This window comes from Pongo pygmaeus, chromosome 20, assembly GCF_028885625.2.
Source record: "Pongo pygmaeus isolate AG05252 chromosome 20, NHGRI_mPonPyg2-v2.0_pri, whole genome shotgun sequence".
NCBI classification, from domain to species: domain Eukaryota; kingdom Metazoa; phylum Chordata; class Mammalia; order Primates; family Hominidae; genus Pongo; species Pongo pygmaeus.
The window spans coordinates 3,255,237-3,281,879 of record NC_072393.2 but is presented as its reverse complement, the minus strand read 5'-3'; the positions used below and the strand labels follow the sequence as shown (position 1 = coordinate 3,281,879).

Sequence of the window (26,643 nt, the reverse complement as noted above, 5' to 3'; positions counted from 1 at the left end):
CGCCACCGTGAGCTCGCCTGGTTGATTTTCCAACGCTAGCCGGCTTCCAAATGTTGCTGGCTCTGCCGGCTGCCACGTCCGCCTCCCAACCTCAGCCAGCTAAAGAGAGAACCAAAGCCAGGCCCTGGAATTCCCAGCTACTGGGTGTCACCGGCCATTTTTAAACATTACCCGGTGAAGGTTCAACTTTCTCTGTCCTGGAAGGCAATGGAATATACGCGTGACCTGGGCCTGAGTCCTCTGAGCTCCTGCTATGCCGTCTTCCCTGCCTCTCTCCCTCCCAGGAAACCTCCAGCCATACTTCGCAGCCCAGCTCTGACATCTCCTTCTCTGGAACACCCTCCCCAGCCCTTTCTGCAAACGTTTGTTCTAGTCCCCAGCACCCCGGACCGTGTCTGGGTCTACAAATATGTAAAACTTCAGCCGGGTGCGGTGGCTCACGTCTGTAATCCCAGCACTTTGGGAGGCCAAGGCAAGCAGATCACAAGGTCAGGCATTCGAGCTCAGCTTGACCAACATGGTGGAAACCTCGTCTCTGCTAAAAAACACAAAAATTAGCTGGGCGTGGTGGTGCATGCCTGTAATCCCAGATACTCAGGAGGCTGAGGCAGGAGAATTGCTCGAACCCGGGAGGAGGAGGGCACGGTGAACCGAGATTGCGCCATTGCACTCCAGCCTGAGTGACAGAGCGAGACTCCATCTCAAAAACAACGACAACAATAACAACAAAACAAAAACAAAACCAAACAATTGGGCCAGGCACGCTGGCTCACACCTGTAATCCCAGCACTTTGGGAGGCCGAGGCGGGTGGATCACGAGGTCAGGAGATCGAGACCATTCTGGCTAACACGGTGAAACCCCGTCTCTACTAAAAATACAAAACTATAGCCAGGCGTGGTGGCGGGCGCCTGTAGTCCCAGCTACTCGGGAGGCTGAGGCAGGAGAATGGCGTGACCCCGGGAGGCAGAGCTTGCCGTGAGCCGAGATCACACCACTGCACTCCAGCCTGGGTGACAGAGCGAGACTCCACCTCAAAAACAAAAAACAAAAAACAAAAAACCAAATATCTAAAAGTCCAAGTTCTCCCCATCTCCCCATGGCACTCAAGGCCCTGCACAGCCTGCCTCTGCCCCCTGCCTCCCCTCCTCCCCTCGTCCCTCTCTCCCCCTCGCTCACTCTGCTGCAGCCACACAGGCCTCCTCACTGTTCCACCAATGCACCAGGCACGGTCCTGCCTCAGGGCCTTTGCACGGGCTGTGCACACTGCCTGGAACACCATCCCTGCAAATGCCTGCCTGGCTCACTCTCTTGCTTTATTCAGGCTTCTGTTCAAATGTGGTGTATCGTCCACAGCTCCCGGCACAGAATCTGCGCTTGAAGTGAGGGAAGTTTGAGTTTTCGCCTCCTCACATCCCTTCGGAGAAATGTGACCACAGAGTTCCCGTGTGTGTCCAGTTACGTTGCAACCTGCTTTGCATTTCCCGAGCCTCTGTCCCCATCCTGTGCCAGCATCTGTGCAAACCCCAGCCTCAGGAGAAAACTGTGATGCTTTCATCCAACACACGTCTTGAGCGCCTACTGTGTACCAGGCCCTGTCCTAGGTACTGGTGACAGAGCAGTGAAAAACACACAGAATTGGCTGGACGCAGTGGCTCACGCCTGTAATCCCAACACTTTGGGAGGCCAAGGCAAGAGGATCACTTGAGGCCAGGAGTTCCAGACCAGCTTGAGCAACATAGTGAGACCCTATTTCTAAAAAAAAAATAGGCAGGGCACGGTGGCTCATGCCTGTAATCCCAGCACTATGGGAGGCCGAGGCAGGCGGATCACTTGAGGTCAGGAGTTCCAGACCAGCTTGAGCAACATAGTGAGACCCCATCTCTACTGAAAACACAAAAAAATTAGCAGGGCATCATGGCAGGTGCCTGTAATCCCAGCTACTTGGAAGGCTGAGGCAAGAGAATCGCTTGAACCTGGGAGGTGGAGGTTGCAGTGAGCCAAAATCGTACCATTGCACTCCAGCCTGGGCAACAGAGTGAGACTCCATCTCAAACAAACAAAACCCAAATTTAGCTGGGCATGGTGGTGCGTGCCTGTGGTCCCAGCTACTCAGGAGGCTGACATGAGAGGACTGCTTGAGCCCAGGAGGTCGAGGCTACAGTGAGCCATGATCAAGTCACTGCACTCCAGCCTGGGTGACAGAGCAGGAGGATTCTGTTTCAAAAAAAAAAAAAAAGAAAGGAAGAAAGAAAGAAAGAAAAAGGGGCCGGGCGTGATGGCTCACACGTATAATCCTAGGACTTTGGGAGGCCGAGGCAGGCAGATCACCTGAGGTCAGGAGTTCGAGACCAGCCTGGCCAACATGGTGAGACCCCTGTCTCTACTAAAAATAAAAAAAAATTAGGTGGGTGTAGTGGCAGGCACCTGTAATCCCAGTTACTCAAGAGGCTGAGACAGGAGAATCGCTTGAACCTGGGAGGTGGAGGTTGCAGTGAGCCGAGATCGTGCCATTGCACTCCAGCCTGGGCAACAAGAGTGAAACTCCGTCTCAAAAATAAATAAATAAATTAATTAATTAATTAAATTAAAAATAGAAAGGAATTCCAATACGGACCCTGATCCTCCATAGAGAACTTCCTCCTCCCCAAGGTGCTCTAAGGAGGGAAGCAGCTGTCAGTTTTGCCAGTGCTGTGTGTCCTCACTAAAAGCACTCTCCCTCTCTGAGCCTCCACATCCTGGCAGTGCAGATGACCTAAAACCCCCGCCCAGCCCTTGTCCACAGCCTGTCTGGACAAATCAAAGGAGGAAAAAACACAAGCCCATAGATATTCTCCGCACTCCCCGCCCGCCCCAGGGACAGGGAGGAAAATCTGGATGTGACCTAGGGGGCCCGAGAGGCAGAGGCGTGGACGGGGTGCCCTCCGGGACGCCGGCCTCCACCCCGGGCCTCCCCGGCCTCGTCCTTCCTGCGTTCCTTAAGTCTGGCCCATACTTTCCATCTCCCTCTCCCCTGCCGCCGGGCCGCCTGGGCCCGAGCCAACCTGCTTCGGAATCACTTTCAAAGAAAAGTTTCTTTTTTCTTTCCACTCAGCCCCCGCCGGCTCCATGGCCTGGCTCCGGGCCCTCCCGGGCGCTGGTGGACGCCTCGGTGTCCTGCGGGTCAGGTCAGCGGCCACCACCGCCCCCGGACTGTCCCCAGCATCGGGCTGTTGGGACTGGAGGCCCAGTGCTGGCCTCGCCCTCCCCCAGGTCTCGGGGCCGCCTTTGGGGACCCCTGGGGACCCCGGTGTCACTCTTTGCGGGTGTCCGGCCTGGGCAGTGGGTCTGGAGGTCCCTGGAGGCCACAGGGCCCCTGCTCGGAGGCCTGCGGGTAGGGACTCGCCCCGTGCTGGGGACGCTCTGGGAGGCCACGCCGCCCATGACATCATCCCTCTGGCGGCCATTTTCTCGCCTCTCCCTTCCCCTGTTCCAGATGTTTCTCGGGCCTTGGCGGCCATTTTGTAGGTCTGGGCGGCGCAGGCTGGCACCGGCCTCGGGCACCCGGCCCTGCCCTCCTGGGTGGGGTGGGGGTGGGGGGACACTAGGAGAAGGTGACGAGGGAGCCTCTGGGGCACCCCTGGGCCCTGGGCCACCTCCCCCAGCCCTTCTGCAGCCTCTGAGGGGTTAAACACGTGGTGCCAACAGCAGGGCGGCCTTGCCAAGCGCCCACCCGCGCACGGCTACCCAGGGCTCCCCACGCCTCCGCGCCCCCTTCCCATTATCTGCCACTCGGCACCAGCCACTCCAGGGATGTGAGGAGCAAGGTTAAAAATACCCGCACGCACACCCTCACCCCCACCCCCTCCCGGTCCCGCCAATGTCAAATGTGTCAACGCCACCCAGGGTGGGGGGGAGTGGACTGAAAATAACCCGCTGTTTACATTTGGAGCAAATTCTTGGCTTCTCCAGCCGCCAGGCTGAGGCCTCCCCGCCCCCCCACTCCCAACACCTTCCTGGCAGGCCTGGCTCGGCGGCTGTGTCGGGGGGAGAAGGGCAGGCCTCGGGGGGAGCCCTGGGAGCCACATGTGCCCACGGGCTGAACGCACACGCACGCGTCCCCATGGAGAGGCTCCGGAAGGGATGGGGGGAAAGGAGCAGGCCGGGGGTTGAGGGGTGGAGAAGGGAGCCCCGGGAGCCACATGTGCCACTGGCTGAGCGCACACAGGGCGTCCCCATGGAGAGGCTCCGGAAGGGATCAGTGGCCACACGAGGCAGGCAGGGCCAGGCGGAAGCGCCCGAGGACACTCTCTGCCAATGTCGGGCACCGGGTGGGGGCGGCCGGGCGCGGCGGGGGGTGGCGGGAGGAGGCGGAGGCCCCTCCCGGCTTCCCCTTCCTTCTGATATTTCTCGGGGCGCGTCTCCAACTGGGCAGCCCCCGGGGAGTCCGGGGGACGGGAGGCAAGGCTGGCGGCCCAGCCAAAGGAGGCAGGAGGAAGGCGCGGGAGCCTGGGCAGGCGCCCAGGGGAGGGCTCTCCGCAATTCCGAGGCCTGCCTGGTGCTGTGTGGCTTCAGGCAAGCCCTGCCCCTCTCTGGGCCTCCAAGAAAAAACAAAATACCAAACGCCCTGGCTTTGGCGTGGGGTCAGGAGAATAGGCTCCATGCCAGTCTGTCTTGGGGAGGGAGAGGTAGACACATCTCCGCCCTGCTCTGTGCCTCAGTTTCCCTTGCTGCAAAAAGTAGATGTCAAGTTGCAATCACATCAGATTGTGGAGTGTTCTGCTTTACAAAGGGGTAAACGGAAGATCCGAGAGGGGAAGGGGCATGCCCCAGATCTCACGGCCACGCAGTTGGACAACGGAACTTGAACCCAGAGGTTTAAATGTTGCCTTGAATGTGGGAGGGGGCTGGAAACCAGAGGGCACAAACCTGAAAGGGGGTGGAAGGAAACTTTCTCCTTCCCAAGCTTTCATGTGGCCTCTCTCCCCAGAGCCTGGTACACAGGTGGTGCTCGATAAATGCTTTCACACAGCTGGCACTCAATAAATGCTTGCAGCCAAATGAGTGTGATTATTCCAGCAGAGCCTGGCACACGGTAGGCACCCAATATGAACTTGTTGCATGACTATTTGGGATTCTCCTGATAGGATCTGGTATACAGCAGGTGCAAAATAAATGCTTGTCAGGGAAAGGAATGTGAGGAACATTAAGAGATTTGGGGGAGTATTCAAAGTGGAGGACTAGGACCACAGGCCCTGCACAACCTGTCCTGTCCCCTTTCTGCCTTCCCCTCTTCCCTCTCTCCCCGTCACTCACTCTGCTCCAACCACAGGGGCCTCCTCGTTGTTCCTCCAATGCACCTGGCCCGGACCTGCCTCAAGGCCTTTGCACATTCTGTTCCCTCTGTCTAAACAGCTAACTGTTTGCTCTCTCTCTTGAGATCTCTCCTGGTCTCAGCTCAAATGTTCCCTTCTCAGAGGTCTACCCTGAGCCCCTTCACCTCAAGCAGCCTCTGGCCACCCTCAGTCTCAGCCTTCTGTTTTCTTTCCTTCAGAGGAGGTTAGTGATTGCCTATGGATTTGCTTAGTTGCTTAGTGACTGCATGGGTGTTTGCTCATCTCCCCAGTGGAATGTCACCTCCTTGAGGGCAGAGGCTTTGTCTGTCTAGATCTCTGTTGTGCCCTCAGTGGCTAGAATAAGGCCTGATACAGACTAAGTGCTCAATAAATATTTGTAGAAAGTTGAGAGGGAGGGATGAAGCAGAGAGAAAAAGAGAGACAAGGAGAGATGGTACATGGGGGAGTGGAAGGAGGAGACATTAAAAGGAAGGAACGTCTGGGTGCAGTGGCTCCAGCCTGTAATCCCAGCACTGTGGGAGGCTGAGGCCGGGCAGATCACCTGAGGTCAGGCATTCGAGACTTGCCTGGTCGTCAACATGACAAAGCCCCATCTCTACTAAAAATACAAAAATTAGCTGGCTATTGTGGCACATGCCTGTAGTCCCAGCTACTCGGGAGGCTGAGGCAGGAGAATTGCTTGAACCCTGGAGGCGGAGGTTGTAGTCAGCTGAGATCGTGCCACTGTACTTCAGCCTGGGTGACAGAGCGAGACTTCGTCTCAAAAACAGAAAATGAGAATAGGCTGGGTGCGGTGGTTCACACCTGTAATCCTAGAACTTTGGGAGGTCGAGGCGGTTGGATCACTTGAGTTCAGGAGTTTGAGACCAGCCTGGTCAACATGGTGAAACTCCGTCTCTACTAAAAATACAAAAATTAGCTGGGTGAGGTGGTGCACACTTGTAGTCCCAGCTACTCAGGAGGTTGAGGCAGGAGAATCGCTTAAACCCGTGAGGCGGAGGTTGTAGTGAGCTGAGATCACACCACTGCACTCCAGCCTGGGCGACAGAGCAAGACTCCCTCTAAAAAAAAGAAAAAAAAAAAAAAGAGAATAACTCTGCCATGTGGGTGGTGTACCTGGGTTGGGGCTGGGACCCTGGCAGGAGCCCAGAGCCCCACAGGCCTCCCAGGCACCAGGACCCATATCCCAGCTTGCCCGCTAACAAAGTCCTGATTGCAGGAGAGCTCCCAGGCGTGCCCAGTGCTGTGCCGCTCCCTTCTCTGCATGTGCCCAGGCAGGTGCGGCTTGCAGGCAGGAGACGGGGCAAGGAGAGCAAGGGCCAGCCTCAGATAAGGTATAAACGACCCAGGTGAGCAACTGAATCCTCACGCCGTCGGAGTTGATCTGGATTCTGCCCCCTCCTCTGCCTCTGTCCCTGCTACCGCCTGCTTGCACCAAGGCGGTCCACTCTGCCCTGGTCCCCAGCTCCTGCCCTCACCCCCCCGAGTCTGTCTTCCCTGCAGCAGCCAGAGGGCGCCTGTGAGCACCTGAGTCAGGGCTGGTCCCTCCTCTGCCCATAGCCCTCTATGGCTCCCACCTGCCTTGGGGTCAAAGCCCAAGTCCTTCCTACTGCCCACCAGGCCTTGCACAAACTGCCCTCCCCTCCTCCTTCAGTTCCTCTCCTCACTCTGCTGCAGCCGCATGGGCCTCCTCACTGTTCCTCCAAAGTGCCAGGTGTGTCCTGCCACAGGGCCTTTGCACCAGCTGTGCCCTCTGCCTGGAACGCCTTCCCCTAGTTCTTCATATAACTGGTTCCTCCTCACCTCTCAGGTCTCAGCTCAAATGTCAGGTCCTCGGACAGCCTTTCAGGGACCTCCCCAGCACAGCCCATCCGTCTCTTTTCCTCTGGCCTTCTTTATTTTTCTTGATAGTCCTTATCACTAAACTGACATTTATTTCTTTTTTTATTATTATTATTATTTTTTGAGACGGAGTCTCGCTCTGTGGCCCCAGCTGGAGTGCAGTGGCACAATCTTGGCTCACTGCAACCTCCACCTTCCGGGTTCAAGTGATTCTCCTGCCTCAGCCCCTGCCAGTAGCTGGATTACAGGTGCATACCGCTATGCCTGGCTAATGTTTTGTATTTTTAGTAGCAACGGGGTTTCACCATGTTGGCCAGGCTTGTCTCGAACTCCTGACCTCAGGTGATCTGCCGGCCTCGGCCTCCCACAGTGCTGGGATTACAGGCGTGAGCCACTGCGCTAAGCCTAAACTGACATTTATTTCTTGTTCTTTGCCCATCGCCTGAACCAAACTGTGAGTTCCACCAGGGCAGGATTTTTTTTTTTTTTCCTGAGACGGAGTCTCGCTCTGTCACCCAGGCTGGAGTGCAGTGGCGTGATCTCGGCTCACTGCAAGCTCCGCCTCCCAGGTTCACACCATTCTCTTGCCTCAGCCTCCTGAGTATCTGGGACTACAGGCGCCTGCCATGATGCCTGGCTAATTTTTTTTGTATTTTTAGTAGAGACAGGGTTTCACCATGTTAGCCAGGATGGTCTCGATCTCCTGACCTCATGATCTGTCCACCTCGGCCTCCCAAAGTGCTGGGATTACTGGTGTGAGCCACCGTGCCTGGCCAGGGCCGAATTTTTATCTGTCCTGTTCACTGCAGTATCCCAGGGCCTGGAGCAGTGCCTGGCATACAGTAGGAGCTTACTAAATATTTATTGGCTGCAAAGTGGTTCCACTGGATGAGTGTTGACAGTGTCTGTGCTCCGTGCTGTCCTAAACTCTTTATGTTTTTAACAATTTTTGAGACAGATTTGCTATGTTGCCCAGGCTGGTCTCAAACTCCTGGGCTCAAGTGATCCTCCCGCCTCAGCCTCCCAAAGGGCTGGGATTAGAGGTGTGAGTCACTGTGCCCAGCCTATTTTTATTTACTTATTTATTTTTTGAGATGGAGTCTTGCTCTGTCGCCCAGGCTAGAGTGCAGTGGCACGATCTCGGCTCACTATAATCCACCTCCCAGGTTCAAATGATTCTCCTGCCTCAGCCTTCCCAGTAGCTGGGATTACAGGCTCCCACCACACACCCAGCTAATTTTTGTATTTTTAGTAGAGACGGGGTTTCCCCTTGTTGGCCAGGCTGGTCTGGAACTCTTGACCTCAAGTGATCCGTCTGCCTCGGCTTCCCAAAGTGCTGGGATTATAGGCATGAGCCACCATGCCCGTCCTATTTTTATTTTTTGAGACAGGGTGTTGCTCTGTCACCCAGGCTGGAGTGCAGTGGCCCAATCACAGCTCACTGCAGCCTCAACCTCCCAGACTAGAGCAATCCTCTTGCCTCGACCTCTCGAGTGGCTGGGGCTACAGGCACACATCACCATGCCTGGCTAAGTTTTATTTTTTGTAGAGATGGGCATCTCACTATGTCGCCCAGGCTGGTCTTGAACTCCTGGCCTCAAGTGATCCTCCTGTATCAGCCTCTCAAAGCGCTGGGATTACAGGTGTGAGCCACCATGCCCGGCGGGCATGTAAACTCTTAATGTGTCTTATCGACTCTCCCTCAGCAACCCCACAGAGCAGGCACTATTTTATAGATGGGGAAACTGACGCCCAGAGAGGGGATGCCACTGCCTGAGGCCACACACTGAACAGGCAGCAGGGCCAGGACCCTCTAGGACCTCACGCCTTCCTGCACTGCCCCACTGTGCAGAAGGGGAGGCTGAGGCTCAGAGACAGGGACTTAACCAGGTGACACCCAGAGCCAGCGTCACAGCCCAAGCCTCTGCCCAAGCGCTGGGCGTGGTCCTCCGCTCAGCTGAACCCCCGCCCTGGGGAAGGAATATAGTGATGATAAACAACATCCACAAAGATAATCATAATGACATTAATGGCCTTGCTGAGAGTGGAGTCCGCAGCTCGCCTATGAATTCGCACCAGTGCCCGTGGAGGGAGCCGCGGGGGACACCGGTCCCTTTAAGAGCCTCCCCCTCCCCAGCTGGGTGCTGGCCCGGCCTCCCCTTATGTAAGCGGGCCGGCTGCCCTTGCATAAACTGGTTACATAAGGCAGCGAGGCACAGGCTTGTCCATCCGGCAGCAACCTGTCCCGGGCTGTCTGTGGGGCTGGCCTGGAGCACGGTAGCGTTGTAGCCGCCCGGAGCAGTCACAGGGTACAGCCCGGGTCCGAGGGCCTCTGGGTTGACTCCTGTCTGGGGGATGCCTGGGATTCCCAGAGACAGCACAACCCCCTCTCAGGCAGGAGAAGGTGATGGTTTCCAGTGTGTGAAAGGATGGGGCTGTTCCCATTGCTCTGAAGGTGAAACTGAGGCCCAGAGAGGGCAGGGGAGCAGCCTGAAGCTGCACAGCCCTGAGCAGAGGGAGGAGGCAATGACACCAGAGTGAGATCCAGGCTGGGTGGCCTTCCCCTCTCAGCTCACTGCAACCTCTGCAGTGAGGCTTCCTCAGCAAGGCCTGGTATGCAGCTGGTGCTCAATAAGTGCACCAGTGGAGGTGACACTTGGCAGTGTTTCAGGCCCTTCTCCCTAATACCCTCTAATTCCACAAACCGACTCAATCCTTGCATAGCTCTCTGTGAAGCTAAGACAGCCATTGCCTCTTTCTACATTTGGGGAAACTGAGGCACGGAGCAAGGTGAAGAAGGAATTGCCAAGTCTGCACAGTGGATGAATGCTGGGCTGAAACGGCAGGTGCTCTATCAATGCACAGTGGGCACAGGAAGAGCGTCAACTGTGTGCAAAATCCCAGATAATATGCCATCTGCCCAGCAACCCACAGGGGTGGCTCCAAGGAGCCCCCTGATCTAGATGGGGAAACTGAGGCACAGAGAGATGAAGGGATTTATCCAAGGTCAAACCCAAACCCTATCACATCTCCTTCTCCAGACAGGCCTCCTCCAAGCCACGAGGGTGTGTAGGTACACAGCTCCCCACCCCCGTCAGACACATGAGTGGTCCACCTTTGGGAGGGGGTGGGATTTGGGAGTGGACGCAGCCTCCCCCGCTCACATTCTTTCTGGGCACTGGCCCTTTAAGGTAGCCACGCTGCCTGGGCATGTCCCAGGGTGACCCCAAGGGGCGGGTGTGGCCAGGAACAAGAGGCCCATTCAGCTGCCCCGTTGCCGCCACCTCCGGGCAGCCCACTGGGTGGGATGGGGGGCTGGGAGGAGACTCGCAAGGCTGGGAGAGATGGTGAGGTGGGGTGGGAATAGACAGGGACTGAGACAAAGCAGCTTGGGGAGAATCAGAGGTAGAGAGAGAGAGACAGAGACAGAGGCCCAGAGACATCTGACCTTAGATGCAGCTCACACCTCCCTGATTTCCCAGGTCCAGGGGTTTGAGGCCGGCCCAGCCCCCAGCCCAGCTGCAGCACCGAAGCTCCTCCTTGAGCCAGCTGAACCTGCGGCCCGCTCACCGGCACCAAAGCCCTGTAGGCCCAAAGGCAGGATCCAGAACGTTCCAGGGCAGTCCCTGCCATACCCCAAACAGCCCCTTTATGTGGTGCCCACTGTGGGCCCTGGGATCTCCCAGGCTTGGATTTAAATCCCGACTCTGCTCCTTAGCTATGTGACCTTGGGCCAAGCCAGTGACTTTGCCTCTCTGGGCCTCAGTGTCCCCATCTGTTAAATGCCGTTAATGATCATTCCGACCTCAGTGGGTGGTTGTGAGACGGTGAGGTAGTGGCCAACAATGTAGTTTCCGGAGGGCTCAGATGAGCCAGGCACTTGGTAAGCCCTCAATACACCTGCAGTCCCCCCACAATGCACCCCAAACACACATGCAGACACCCCTGCCTCCCGCTAGATGCCACAACCGATCATGACGGCCACTGCTTTTTTGTTTGTTTTTTTGTTTTTTTGAGATGGAGTCTCACTCTGTCACCAGGCTGGAGTGCAATGGCATGATCTTGGCTCACCGCAACCTCCGCCTTCTGGGTTCAAGTGATTCTCCTGCCTCAGCCTCCCGAGTAGCTGAGACTACAAACATGTGCCACTACGCCTGGCTAATTTTTGCATGTTTAGTAGAGACAGGGTTTCGCCATGTTGGCCAGACTGGTCTCGAACTCCTCATCTCAGGTGATCCACCCACCTTGGCCTCTGCAAGTGCCGGGATTACAGGTGTGAGCCGCAGTGCTCGGCCCCGGGCCATTGCCTTTGAACAAAGCTCTGTAAGCTCTGGGCTACGAGCGGCCGTGGTGTCCCTGTGGGAAGTTCTCACATAGCTCTGCCCACCAGAAGGGACGGCTGGTGGTAGACAGGCTGGGATCCAGACCCAGTGAGGATGTGCCCGAGGCCCCATAACAGCCTCTTGGAAACACACACTTACTTACAGCCAGGCTTCCCATGCCTGGTGTCCAAAGCACAACAGACAGTAACTGGGGGTCACCACCAGTCCCCACAACTGCTCTCCTTGAGCCCAAATACCTCCCGCCACAGTGAAGTCCCGCTCCAGCCCTAACCAATATGGAAGAAAGCTCAAAGAGCCTGAAATCCCAGCATGAGCCACAGAGTGAGACCTTCTGTCTATGAAAAATAAAAATAAGGCCGGGCGCGGTGGTTCATGCCTGTCATCCCAGCAGTTTGGGAGGCCGAGGCAGGCAGATCACCTGAGGTCAGGAGTTTGAGACCAGCCTGGCCAACATGGAGAAATCCCGTCTCTACTAAATATACAAAAATTAGCCGGTGTGGTGGCGGGCGCCTGTAATCCCAGGTACTCGGGAGGCTGAGGCAGGAGAATCGCTTAAACCCGGGAGGTGGAGGTTGCAGTGACCCGATATTGCGCCACTGCACTCCAGCCTGGGCAACAAAGCAAGACTCCGTCTCAAAAAGTAAATAAATAAATAAATAAATAAAAATAAAAAATCAGCTAGGTGTAGTGCTGTACGCCTATACTACCAGCTACCTGGGAGGCTGAAGGAGGAGGATCACTTGAGCCTGGGAGGTTGAGGCTGCAGTGAGCTATGATTCCACCACAGCACTCCAGCCTGGGCAACGTAGTGAGACCTCATCTCTACTAAAAAAAAAAAAAAAAAAAAAAATCAACCATGGTGGTATGTGCCTGTAATCCCAGCCCCAGCAACTTGGGAGGCTAAGGTGGTAGGATCGCTTGAACCTGGAAGTTGAAGGCTGCAGTGAGCTGTGTTTGCACCACTGCACTCCAGTCTGGGCAAAAGAGTTAGAGTCTCACTCTGTTGCCCAGGCTGGAGTACAGTGGCATGATCTCGGCTCACTGTGGCCTCTGCCTCCTGGGTTTAAGCGATTCTCCTGTCTCAGCCTCCTGAGAGTAGCTGGGATTACAGGTTCACGCCACCACGCCTGGCTCATTTTTGTATTTTTAGTAGAGACCGGGTTTCATCATGTTGGTCAGGCTGGTCTTGAAATCCTGACCTCAAGTGATCTGCCCTCCTCAGTCTCCCAAAGTGCTGGGATTACAGGTGTTAGCCACCACGCCCGGCCAACATTCTATTTCTCCTGGATCTCTGGGTCTGGAACTCACCTAGGAGAATTCTAGAATCACCTGTGTGGTCAGGACCCCAGTGGAAGATATTCTAGAACTCAGGCCTTGGGGATTTCAGGACTCATGCCCTGGAGAATCTAGAAACCACTTCAGCATTGGGATTCTCGCGTCTTCCTCCCCTCAGAACCCCCTTCTCCCTCTCCTCCGGCAGATCCTCTGCCCTGAGACCCTAGGGTCCCTCCTTGCTGGCCCTACCACCCCTCCAGGTGGACTTGGAACAGCCAAGCGGACCTAAAGATGGGACTCAGCCTGGGTGCGGTGGCTCACACCTGTAATCCCAGCACTTCGGGAGGCTGAGGCAGGTGGATCACGACGTCAGGAGTTCGAGACCAGCCTGGCCAACATGGTGAAACTCCATCTCTACTAAAAATACAAAAATTAGGTGGGCATGGTGGCGGGCACCTGTAATCCCAGCTACTTGGGAGGCTGAGGCGGGAGAATCGCTTGAACTGAGGAGGCGGAGGTTGCAGCAAGCCGAGATCACGCCACTGCACTCCAGCCTGGGCGACAGGGCAAAACTCCGTCTCTAAAAAATAAAAAATAACAATAAAGATGGGACTTAGAAGGGACAAGAGCCAAGGCCCTTCCTCGGCAACTCTGGGCAATGCCTCGCCCCTCTCTGGGCCTCAGTTTCCCCATCTGGACAAGACATCCGGTGTCCCCAAATGCCCCCTGCTTCACCCCTCACCAACCCTGACCATCTGTGACTTCCTGCCCACACCCAGCTGGAGGGAGGGGGCTGGCCTGGCAGCTGGCTGGAGGGGACTGTGGGCACAGAGCTGTCCCTAGCTGCCCTCAGCCTCCCCTTGGCTTGCCAGGCACAGGGCCAGGGTGACAACTGCAGCCCAGCCATAACGGGGGGCATCACAGGTGCAACAAGGCGCCGTCCCTTCCCACTGGCTCTGGGAGGGCCGGGCCCCACCCGGGTGAATGAGGGCTCCCTTAGGGGCTGTCTCAGGAGTCCCCACGCAAATGCATTCATGCAGAAACCAGCATTCTGCTGCGTAGGGGCATCTGCGGGGTGGTGGAAGGACCTACTCCTCAAAGAGCCCACCAGTTCCCAGCACTTATCACGTGCAAAGGGTTAGTTTTTTCATAGATATTATCTCATTTAGGCCGGGTGCGGTGGCTCACGCCTGTAGTCCCAGCACTTTGGGAGGCCAAGGTGGGTAGATCACCTGAGGTCAGAAGTTCGAAACCAGCCTGGCCAACATAGTGAAACCCCCTCTCTACTAAAAATACCAAAATTAGCCGGGTGTGGTGACATGAGCTTGTAATCCCAGCTACTCGGGAGGTTGAGGCAGGAGAATCACTTGAACCTGGGAGTTGGAGGTTGCAGTGAGCCAAGATCATGCCACTGCACTCCTGCCTGGGTGACAGAGCAAGACTCCATCTCAAAAAAAAAAAAAAAGGGGATATTATCTCATTTAAATTGCTAGGCACCCCCTATGCTCAATTCACAGATGAGGCAGTAAAGCACAGAGCTGGCAAGAAACTCACCCAGGGTTACACAGCTGTCTGCAGGGCAGAGCTGGACGAGAACTACAGTGATGACGATCATGATAATGACAATAATAACTACGTGCTGTTACCGCAGACACTATTTTTCTTGGTTATTGTTCCATGATTATATATGACATGTTACTAATTATTACATTGTTACACATATAACTTTTTTTTTTTTTTGAAACGGAGTCTCACTCTGTTGCCTAGGCTGGAGGGCAGTGGTGCAATCTCAGCTCACCGCAACCTCCACTTCCCGGGTTCAAACGATTCTCCTGCCTCAGCCTCCCAAGTAGCTGGGACTACAGGCATGCACCACCACGCCCAGCTAGGTTTTGTATTTTTAGTAGAGACTGGTTTTCACTATGTTGGCCAGGCTGGTCTCGAACTCCTGACCTCGTGGTCTGCCTGCCTCAGCCTCCCAAAGTGCTGAGATTACAGGCGTGAGCTACTGTGCCTGGCCTATGCCTGGCTAATTTTTGTATTTTTATTAGAGACAGGGTTCTACCATGTTGGGCGGGCTGGTCTCGAATTCCTGACCTCAAGTGATCTTCCCGCCTCAGCCTCCCAAAGTGCTGAGATTACAGGCGTGAGCCACCACAGCCAGCCATAGATATAACATTATTACTTGTTATTGTCATTATTCACAACTAGAACTACATTTTTAGATCGTAGTAAAATCTAGATAACATAAATTTACCATTTTTGGGAGGGGGTGGTAGTTCTGGTTTTGAGACAAGGTCTTGCTCTGTTGCCCAGGCTGGAATGCAGAGGTGTGATCATAGCTCATTGCAGCCTCAAACTCCTGGGCTCAAGCGATCCTCCTGCCTCAGCCTCCTGAGTAGATGGGAACACAAGTGCGTGCAACCACGCCCAGATAATTTTTAAATTTTTTGTACAGATGAAGTCTCGCTGTGTTGGCCAGGCTGGTCTCGAACTCCTGGCCTTAAGCAATCCTCCTGCCTCTCTTTTAACCATTTCTAAGTTCAGTGGCATTAACCCAGCGTTAAGCGTATTCACAGGGTTGTATAACCATTGCCACCATCCTCTCCAGAATCTTCTCATCTTCCCAAACTGAAACTCCGTCCCCATGAAACACTCTCTCCCCAGCCCCCACCCCAGCCCCTGGCACGCCTCATCCTACTTTCTGTCTCTGTGAATTTGGCGACTCTAGGGACCTCCTAGGAGTGAAATCACACAGGATTTGTCCTTCTGTGTCTGGCTTATTTCACTGAGTGTGACATCCTCAAGATGTGTCCACATTGTAGCCCATGTTGGGATTCCCTCCCTTTTTTAGGCAACAAATCACTTTTGAGTGCTTATTGTATACCTGGCCCTGTCCTCACGCTTTTCATGCACTAATTGGATCCTATGCAGCCCTATTAGGTGGGCAGGATTATTATCATCCCCATTTGATGGGGGAGGAAACTGAGGCCCACAGCTGCAACGTCACTTGTCAAACATCACGCAGTTCCTGAGCCGAGGGGTGTGATCCTAAGCCTCCCGGCTGCACGACATGCCCGTCATTCTCCCTGACACTCTGCTCAGCTCCCTGGCCAGTCCTGGTGGGCTCTTGTTTGCTGTGGGAGCTGGACCCCCACCTGCCCGTCCCTCTTTACCACTGATGTGTGCCCCGCGGACTCCTGCCGTTGCTATAAATACACCATCAGCTGGCGTCTGCGACTCATGCCCGGCAGCCACCTTCTCTGCACAGACAGACGGCTGGCACACCTGGCTGCCCAGCCCTGGGGGGATACCAGGCTGCTGCTGCCAGGAACCCCTCCACCCCTCTGCTGTCCAGACACCTGGAAAGGGTGACTCGGTCCAGCTTCTGGCGACAGCCACTCCTGGGTCACTGGTGCCCCCACTGGCTCACTGGGTTGGGAAAAGGAGGTCTAGGGTTTTACAGCGGCACTGGGACCTCCCTCCTTCCCTCCTGGGGTTGGGGAGAGAATCCAGGGAGGAAATGAGCATTTTTTTGTTTGTTTGTTTTGTTTTTGGGACGGAGTTTCACTCTTGTTGCCCAGGCTGGAGTGCAATGGCGCAATCTCGGCTCACTGCAACCTCCTCCTCCTGGGCTCAAGCGATTCTCCTGCCTCAGCCTCCTGAGTAGCTGGGATTACAGGCATGTGCCACCATGCCTGGCTAATTTTTTGTATTTTTAGCAGAGATGGGGTTTCTCCATGTTGGTCAGGCTGGTCTCGAACTCCCGACCTCAGGTGATCCACCCGCCTCGGCCTCCCAAAGTGCTGGGATTACAGGCGTGAGCCACTGCGCCTGGCCAGAAATGAGCATTTATTGAGTGCCTCCTGTATGCTTCTCAGAGACCACTGACTCCAATCTTTAATGCAACGGGCACAGCTCTGATTCTTCCCATTCTACAGAGGCAAAAACTAAGGCTCAAAGAGAAGAATGCGCCCCACACTGCCTGGAGCACACGGGAACACAAATTCTGTCCATCATACAAATAAACAGGCACCGTCACCTGAGCTCATGGCCTTTCTCCCCAGTGCAGCACCCACAACCGGGATGAAGATCAATAAAGACAGAAGAGGACGGGAGGCTTTCAGTGAAGACCTGGCTTGCTCCTGTCTGTGGCCCACAAGGCCGCCCCTTCCCACCCTCCACTCCCCTCAACCCCAGACCAGAGAGGGCAGGACTTTTCTCAAAGCCACACAGCAAACCAGGGCGGCGCTGTGGCTGACCCAGGCCCCTCACTCCCAGGTTAAGAACCTTTCTCCTGCCATCAAGCTCAGGGTGAGCTTTATGGACACCCTGGCCCCAGGCTTGGTCCCCTTCCATAGGGTTCACCTCATTCATTCATTCATTCATTCATTCATTTACTCCCTGAGTGTGCACGGCCTGCACTGTATGATCTGTATGACTCAGAGGGTGTGGCTTCCACTAGATAACCTCAAAGGGCACTTTTAGTTTGTTGTTGAAAAGAGGTTTAAGGGGTTTCAATACCACCTCCCTTTTTTTGAGACAGGGTCTCACTCTGTCACCCAGGCTGGAGTGCAGTGGCGCGATCTCAGCTGGCTGCAACCTCTGCCTCCCAGGTTCAAGCGACTCTCCTGCCTCAGCCTCCTGTGTAGCTGGGATTACATGTGTGAGCCACCACACCTGGCCTCAATCACACATTTAAAAAAAACGGTTTTTAAAGATAAGGTCTTGCCTTGTCACCCAGGCTGTAGTGCAGTGGTGGGATCACAGCTCACTGCAACCTCCAACTCCTGGGCTCAAGCCATCCTCCCGCCTCAGCCTCCCGAGTAGCTGGGACTACCGGTACACACCACCACACCTGGCTCATTTTTAAAAATTTTGTTGGGGGTGGGGCGTGGTCATGCTATGTTGCCCAGGCTGGTCTCGAACTCCTGGCCTCAAGTGATCCTCCTGCCTCAGCCTCCCAAAGTGTTGGGATTACAGGCGGGAGCCACCTCGCCTGGCCTCAATCCCTTTTTCAAAGGGGTTCTGGATTCTCATTCTGGCTCTGCCCCTGAGGAGCTTTGTGAGCTTGGACAAATGACTCTTGTCCAAGACTCTGGGTCTCTGCTTCCTCCACTAGAACACGAGAGAAGGCCAAAGTCCCTTCCTGCTTGGATGGGGGAGAGAATTAAACCAGTTAGGGTGAGCAGTGGCCTTGGAGCCTGGCACACAGAGGGCACTCCATGTGTGTTTGCCGCCATCATTATCGCTGTTGGGGTCCTTGCTCCCCAATTCCATCCAGGAAGCGCTGGGGACCTCCCCCTCCCATGTTTCTCCTGCCACCCTCTCCAGGGCACCCGGGGCAGCCTCTCTGGCGTGCTGTGAGCTTCCCGGGCCGGGCTCTGCCCACTGCACCATTCTGGGCGCTGGACTGCAGGAGCTTGGCATGACGCAAGGCGGGAACGGGAGGCTGGCCCATGGCGGCGTCAGCAGATGGGCACCATCTGGGCTGGCGGCTCGGGGCGGGCTGGCAGCTGCTGGGGCGGGCGGGCCTGGCAGCCCCTCCCCCACCCAGCCCTGGCACGGTGCCCACCCGCGCCTCAGATTTCTTGGGCTGCCAGAGGGGGCGGGGAGGCCTGGCTGGGTTTAGGCCCTGGGCGGGCAGGCGGCTTCCCTCTCTGGGCCCTGGTTCCTGCAGGCTCCTTCCCCAGCACGTGGCAGGTCGGAGAGCACCCGGGTCACCCTCTCCCGCCCCACCCCCGGCTGGTCACCCTCACTGGAAGGCCACAGGACGGCCCTCGCTACTCACTACCCCCTGAACATCCCAGCCAGCAGCACGTGCTGCTCCTGGGCTCCAGGCCTTCGCACTGGCTGTAACCCCCCCACTGCTCCCTCCGTCCAGCCTCTCCAGACTCCCTCATCCCCTTCAAGCCTCACCTCAAAGATGCCTCCTCAGAGAAGCCCTCCCCATCCAGAGTGGCCCCCAGCCCCCCTCCATGTCCCTCCCTGCTTTGTTTTCCTGCCGTTCCCTGACACCCTCTTCTTATTAATTTTAATTTTTTGAGACAGAGTCTCACTCTGTCGCTCAGGCTGGAGTGCAGTGTCGCGATCTTGGCTCACTGCAACCTCCCAGGTTCCAGCAATTCTCCTGCCTCAGCCTCCCGAGTAGCTGGAACTACAGACGCCCGCCACCACGCCCGGCTAATTTTTGTATTTTTAGTAGAGATGGGGTTTCACCATGTTGGCCAGGCTGGCCTCGAACTCCTGACCTCAGGTGATCCGCCTGCCTCGGCCTCCCAAAGTGCTGGGATTCCAGGTGTGAGCCACCGCGCCCGGCCCCCTCTCTCACTTGTGATGTTACAAGTGGTGGCTCCTTTCAGCCCCGTGGCAGGTGCCCCTCCACCACCATCCACCCTGCACCCCTCCAAGAGGCCAGCCAAGGCCCTATGCCTAATGCCCGTCCCTCCCTCTCCCTCTATCCCAGGGCCTCAGCTGCTCAGCAGGGCCAATGAAAGCCAGACACTGCACTCTGGCTGGGCCGGGACGCTCCACAGCCAAGGGGACTCTCGGTTCAGAAAAGGAAGCCGGTGGCCAGTCTTCCTGCTGTTAGGGTGACAACCACTGGGATCAGCGCTGAGGCCTGGAGGCCAGCCACAGCCTGGGGACCCTACATAAGACCTCAGCCTGTGGGGTCCTCACACGACCCTGCCAGAAGGTGACCACACCACGCCAGCAGACTGCCCCCTCACACACCACAATTTCCACCCATCCCCTTCTGACATTAACGGAGGATGAGGCAGGTATCAAGGACAGGGCAGAGGCAGAAGCTGCTTGTGGGTCCAAATCCTACCTGGCCCCGTCTCGGCTGTGTGACCCCAGCAGGTCAGATCCCTCTTCTGAGCCTCTGTTTCCTCCTCTGTAAAATGCATACAACAGGCCGGGCACGGTGGCTCACGCCTGTCATCCCAGCACTTTGGGAGGCCGAGGCGGGTGGATCACTTGAGGCCATGAGTTCCAGACCACCCTGGCCAACATGGTGAAAGCCCATCTCTACTAAAAATACAAAAATCGGCCAGGTGTGGTGGCACTCGCCTGTAATCCCAGCTACTCGGGAGGCTGAGGCATGAGAATCGCTTGAACCCAGGAAGTAGACGTTGCAGTAAGCCAAGATCGCGCCACTGCACTCCAGCCTGGGCGACAGAGTGAGACCCTACCCCCCCCCCCCAAAAAAAAAATGCATACAGCAATGATCCTTGCCTCACAGGGCAGCTGTGAGAATGGGAAAGAATTTCCAGCCAGGCAGGTGGCTAATTTTTTGTATATTTGGTAGAGATGGGGTTTTGCCATGTTGCCCAGGCTGGTCTCGAGCTCCTGAGCTCAGGAGAGTCACCTGCCTTGGCCTCCCAAAGTGCTAGGATTACAGGCATGAGCCACCACACCCAGCCGGAGTTGGGGTTTTCCATATGGGAAAGACATCCTATGTCCAAGGAATGCATAAGGAAAGGTCTGGCAGTGGGAGATTATAATCAGAATGAGGAGGATGGGCCGGGCGCAGGGGGTCACACCTGTAATCCCGGCACTTTGGGAGGCCAAGGCGGGAGGATCACTTGAGCCCAGGAGTTCGAGAGTAGCCTGGGCAACATAGTGATATCCCATCTCTGCAAAAAACAAAAAACAAGGCCGGTTGCAGTGGCTCACGCCTGTAATCCCAGCACTTTGGGAGGCCGAGGTGGGTGGATCACCTGAGCTTAGGAGCTGGAGACCAGCCTGGCCAACATGGCGAAACCCCATCCGTACTAAAAATACAAAAATTAGCCAGGTGTGGTGGTAGGCATGTGTAGTCCCAGCTACTCGGGAGACTGAGGCGGGAGAATTGCTTGTATCCGGGAGGCAGAGGTTGCAGTGAGCCAAGATTGCGTCATTGCACTCTAGCCTGGGAGACAGAGCAAGAGTCTGCCTCAAAAAAAAAAAAAAAAAAAAACCAAAAAAAAAAAAACCAAAAAAACAAACCAAACCAATAACAAACAAACAAACCAGTCCCGAAGAGGATAATGTTGGTAAGGATAACCATCAAGGGCCCTAGCCCCGTGCCTAGTGCCTGGTCTTCACGATGCCTCGTGGGTGGTTTACTGAGCCCTCACCCTGGGCACTTGACATTTCCCACAAGGCAACCATTTTTGAGCCCCCTAGTTTATAGACAAGGAAATGAAGCACAGAGAGGGTGAGTGACTGGCCCCAGATCACCCAGCCGGTGGGCAGCTGAGCTAGGGTTGGAGTCCAGGCCCAGCTCTTACCCCCATGAGGAGCTGGAGCACCCGCAGTGGCAGGTGGGAGGGTTGGGGGGGGTGTGTGCCCTGCTGGGACCAATTGGGGGAGGGTGTGGCCTGCTGGGGCCAATTGAAGCAGGGATTCCCTTGGGGATGAAGGGGGCAGGCTGGGGGCGAGGGACGGTGCAGCCTTCACTCAGAGAGGCCAACCTGACCTGGGGCACAGGCCTGCCTGCTGAGCAGAGGCGGGAGGGGCCGGGTGGGGGTGGGGAGGCGCCCAGAGGTTGTGCTGACTGCAGCAGAAAGCTGCTTCAAAATTGTATCAGCTCAGCGTGGAGGAGGTGGGGGCGGGGCCCCGGGTGAGGAAGATGTGTGGTGGCAGAGAGGTCTGGCCCTGTGTGACGATGAGCACCTCCGTCCCCACGGTGGCCCCTGCTCCCAACAGGCAGTCGCCTGGCCCACCTCTCTGCCCCCACCGTCCCCAGTGCCCCCTCACAGTCAACCCCAGCAGGTTTGTTGCTCATCAGTGGGGGTGGGGGAGGAGAGAGACGCTAAAGTCAAGGTCAAAGAATCAAGATCAAGACTGGGTAACTGCCGGGCGCGGTGGCTCACGCCTGTAATCCCAGCACTTTGGGAGGCTGAGGCCAGTGGATCATTTGAGTTCAGGAGTTCAAGACCAGCATGGCCAACATGGTGAAACCCCGTCTCTACTAAAAATACAAAAATTAGCCAGGCATGGTGGCAGGCACCTGTAATCCCAGCTACTGGGGGAGGCAAAGGCAGGAGAATCGCTTGAACCTGGGAGGTGGAGATTGCAGTGAGCCGAGATTGCGTCACTGCACTCCAGCCAGGGCAACCAGGCAAAACTCCATCTCCAAAAAAAAAAAAGACTGAGTAACTGGTGTGGTGCAGTGGCTCTAGCCTGCTGTAATCCTAACACTTTGGGAGGCCAAGGCGGGAGGATGGCTTGAGCCCAGGAGTTTGAGGCCAGCCTGGGCAACATAGCAAGACCCTGTCTCTACAAAAATAATAATAATAATAAAATATTAGCTGGGTGTGGTGGTGTGCACCTGTAGTCCCAGCTACTTGGGAAGGTGAGGCAGGAGGATCGCTTGAGCCTGAGAGGTCGAGGCTACAGTGAGCCGAGATCGCACCACTGCACTCCGGCCAGGGTGACAGAGCGAGACCCTGTCTCCAGGGAAAAAACAAAACAAAACAAAACACTGGGTAACTCTGCCCTGCTCTTCTTCCACACACCCTAGAGCCTGGGAACCCATGACCCTGTCTCACCCTTGTGCCAGCTCTAGAAGGTGGCATGGCTGTTCCTCCCATTGCACCAAGGAGGAAACTGAGGCACAGAAAAGGGATGTGTCCATACAGCTGGGGAAAAGAAGGGCTATGTCTGGAGCATGCGCGGTCTGGCCCCAGGGTCCCCCTTGTTCCGGCAAATGCCCCTCCCTCTCAGGCTGTGCAATTGCCTGTTTCTATAGAGTGCTGCCTGGGCTGGGGCTGGGCTGGTGACCTGCGTGGGTCTGCGTCTGGTGTACACCCGTCCCACGTGCTCTGGCAGCCCCTGGGTGTGTGGGGGTTCATGCGTGCTCCAGACACGGCCTGGATGGGCATGGCAGGGGTGTGCTGTGCACCCACTCCAGTCTTGGGATGCAGCTGACACCTCGCACGTGGCTACACGCATGATCTTCTGGAACCTCCCATAGCCCCATCCAGCTACGGACTCTGATCATCTCCACCATTTGGCAGGCAGGAGAAACTGAAGTCCAAGAGGGCCACACAGCCAAGAAGCTACAGGACCAACCCTGCTCTTAGCACCGGGACCAGAGGCACAGGCATCAGGCCTGTCACCTCCACGCTCCTGCCAGGCCCCCTGGGGCATCTCCTTGTTCACTGTGGCCTGGCCATCCTGCAGAGCTGAGCTCAGCTGCACCTCCTCTGGGAAGCCGCCTTGGATTTCCTCACCCCCACAAAGCTTGCTGGTCTCAACATCAGGCATTTGACCACCGGCAAACACCCCGATGGCAGGGCCAGGCTCATCAGGCCTCTGCTGGCATGGTCTGAGAGTCAATCAACCAACAAGCATTCACAGAAAGTGGTGCCAGGACTCTCCGGACTCTCCTCGGAGGGCTGGGATGGCCTGTCCCTCTCCTCTCCTCACCGCTGCTCCCAGCAAGGCTGTCCGTTGCGTCCAAGACCATCTAGGACATTCTCATCCCCGAGACCTCAAGGGCCTTCCTGCCTCCTCCCTCAGACGTGAGGGTGAGATCCTGCCTCTACCACTGGAGCGCCACAGCCCACCTGCCTCCTCCGTCAAAAAAACCTCCTTGTACCATCTCTCACTTGAGACCTCTGCTAGGCCTGCCTCCTCCATCTGACCTCCACATCCCATCAGCAGCCACCCTGGGCCCTGCATGCACTGGCCTCCTCCCTCAGACGCTCCTTGCACCATGTCACTCGCATTAGATGCTCTCCTAGGCCTGCCTCCCCCCTCAGACCACCACATCACATCTACACATGCTGGCTTCTTCCCTCAGACCCTCCTTGCCCCATGTCACCCCCCGTCAGACGCTCTCCCAGGCCCGCCTCCCCGCTTGGACCACCACGTCACATCTACACGCACCAGCCTCCTCCCTCAGACCCTCCTTGCACCATGTCACCCCCATCAGATGCTCTCCCAGGCCTGCTGCCCCGCCTGGACCACCACATCACATCTATATGCGCTGGCCTCCTCTCTCAGACTCTCCTTGTGCCATGTCACCTACTTTAGATATTCTCCTAGACTCGCCTCCCCTCTCAGACCACCACATCACATCTATACCCAGCAGCCTCCTCCCTCAGATGCTCCTTGCCCCGTGTCACCCCCATTGGGCACTCTCCAAGGCCCACTTCCCCTCTCAGACCACCACATCACACCTACACGCACCGGCCTCCTCCCTCAGGCCCTCCTGGCCCCGTGTCACCGCCATCAGACACCCTCCCCTCTGGCCGCTGCGCTCAGGCCGCCGCACCTCACCTCGCTCACGCACGAAGTAGGCCAGGTAGAGGTCCAGCTCCTTGACGGCCACGCCGATGTGGTGCGGCTGCACGCACAGGACCGGGTGGCCGCACTGCGCGGCCTTGACCAGGCGCTCGCCGTCGGTGCTCTCCAGCGGGATGCCCTTGAACAGGATGACCATGACGAGGTCCAGCCGCCACACCTTGTCCGCCTGCCGGAGACAGTCGATGCGCCGCATCTTGCCCTTCTGGTCGGGGTTGGAGAGCACGCAGCCCGGCGCCTTCTTGCCGGTGATGCTCAGCACGAAGTCCTCGCGGCACTCGGGCCGGATGTCCTTGCGCAGCTTGGCCAGCAGCCGCGACGCCCACTTCTGCTTGACCTCGGGCTTCTCGCCCAGCAGCTCGTCCTTGACCGCACGCTCCTCGTCCTTCGACATCCGCTTCTCGTGCTTCTTGAAGTACTTGCGCTTCCGCGCCTGCAGGTTGAACCAGGTGTAGGCGAAGGCGCGGACGTGAGGCAGCAGGGCCTCGATGAACGGGTGGAACTCATCCTGCAGGCCGGAGAGGCGAGAGGTCAGGGGCGCCAGGGACGCAGAGGGAGGACCCACTGCCCGGCCCCGAAGGCTGAGGTCGGAGGGGCCCTGGACAGACCCGCAGAGTGGGAGGGGCTCGGCAGAGGTGGGCAGGGGGTCGCTGCAGACCCGTGCACGCCACCGGAGGCACACAGAAGGCCCCGGGGACCCAGGAGAAGTTTATCAGGGACCTGCAAGAACCCATCGCCCAGAGGAGCAAACTGAGACTTGGACTATGTGAGAGGCACAAATCAAGGTGGAAGTTTGTGGAGGACCATCTTTTTTTTTTTTTTTTTTTTGAGACATAGTCTTGCTCTTAACGCCAAGGCTGGAGTGCAGTGGCGCAACCTCGGCTCACTGCGACCTCCACCTCCCGGGTTCAAGCGATTCTCCTGCCTCAGCCTCCCGAGTAGCTAGGATTACAGGTGCCCACCACCACGCCCGGGTCATTTTTGTATTTTTAGGAGAGATGGGGTTTCACCGTGTTGGCCAGGATGGTCTCGATCTCCTGACCTCGTGATCCGCCCGCCTTGGCTCTTGGCCTCCCCAAATGCTGGGATGACAGGTGTGAGCCACCATGCCCAGCCGTGGAGGACCTATCTTGAACCCCAGCATGCAGACGGAGCAAGCTAAGGGGGCCAGGTGGAGGCTCATGGACAACCCATTGTACAGACGGGTAAAACTGAGGTTGGGAGAACAAAGATGTCAGGGACCTATTCTCTGCCTATTGCAACTAGGGTTGGGCTGGGTGTAATGGCTCACGCTTGTAATCCCAGCACTTTGGGAGGCCGAGGAGGGAGGATTTCTTGAGCCCAGAAGTTTGAGACCAGTCTGAGCCATATGGTAAAACCCCATCACTACAAAACAAACGAACAAACAAAACCAGAAAAACACAAATTAGTCAGGCATGGTAGTTTGCAACTGTAGTCGCAGCTAGTTGGAAGGCTGAGGTGGGAGGATCATTTGAGCCCAGGAGTTTAATGCTGCAGTGAGCTGTGATGGTGCCACTGCACTCCAGCCTAGGCGACAGAGCAAGACTGTCAGAAAAAAAAAAAAAAAAAAGGCTGGGCGCGGTGGCTCACACCTATAATCCTAGCACTTTGGGAGGCCGAGGCAGGTGGATCACCCGAGGTTAGGAGCTCGAGACCAGCCCGGCCAACATGGCAAATCCCGTCCCTACTAAAAATACAAAAAAATGTAGCCAGGCATAGTGGAGCACACCTGTAATCCCAGCTACTCAGGAGGCTGAGACAGGAGAATCGCTTGAACCTGGGAGGCAGAGGTTGCAGTGAGCTGAGATTGCGCCACTGCACTCTAGCCTGGGAGCCTGGGTGCCAAGAGTGAAACACTGTCTCAAAAAAAAAAAAGAACAAGCCTGGGCACGGTTGCTCACGCCTGTAATCCCAGCACTTTGGGAGGCCAAGGCAGGCAGATCACAAGGTCAGGAGATTGAGACCATCCTGGCTAACACAGTGAAACCCCGTCTCTACTAAAAAAATACAAAAAAATTAGCTGGGCGTGGTGGTGGGCGCCTGTAGTCCCAGCTACTCAGGAGGCTGAGGCAGGAGATTGGCGTGAACCTGGGAGGCGGAGCTTGCAGTGAGCTGAGATTGCGCCACTGCACTCCAGCCTGGGCGACAGAGCAAGACTCCGTCCCCCCAAAAAGGAAACAAAACAAAAAAAAACTAGGGTCAGTGGCCAAGCATGGTGGCTCACACCTGTAATCCCAGCACTTTGGGAGGCCACAGTGGGTGGAATGCTTGAGCCCAGGAGTTCAAGACCAGCCTGGATGACATAGCGAGGCCCCATTTCTACAAAATCAAAACTTAGCTAGGCGTGGTGATGCATGCCTGTAGTCCCAGCTACTTGGGAGGCTGAGGTGGGAAGATCAATTCAGCCCAGGAGATCAAGGCTGCAGTGGGCCAAGGTTGTACCATTGATCTCCAGCCCGGGTGACAAAGTGAGACCCCTAACTCAAAAAAAAGGAAAGAAAAAAAAATGAGGCTGGGCACAGTGGCTCAC

The 26,643-nt window shown here is 56.4% G+C and overlaps 1 protein-coding gene across 5 annotated transcripts in view; it reads right to left on the bottom strand.

The window, feature by feature from the left end:
• NFIC (nuclear factor I C) overlaps nt 1–26,643 on the bottom strand; it is a 108,816-nt gene that overhangs the window by 62,263 nt on the left and 19,910 nt on the right. For all 5 annotated transcript variants that reach the window (XM_054461792.2, XM_054461795.2, XM_054461794.2 and 2 more), the window contains exon 2: nt 24,069–24,600. In XM_054461792.2, coding sequence (XP_054317767.1) covers nt 24,069–24,600 — 532 coding nt within the window. The remainder of the gene's footprint in view (nt 1–24,068; nt 24,601–26,643) is intronic.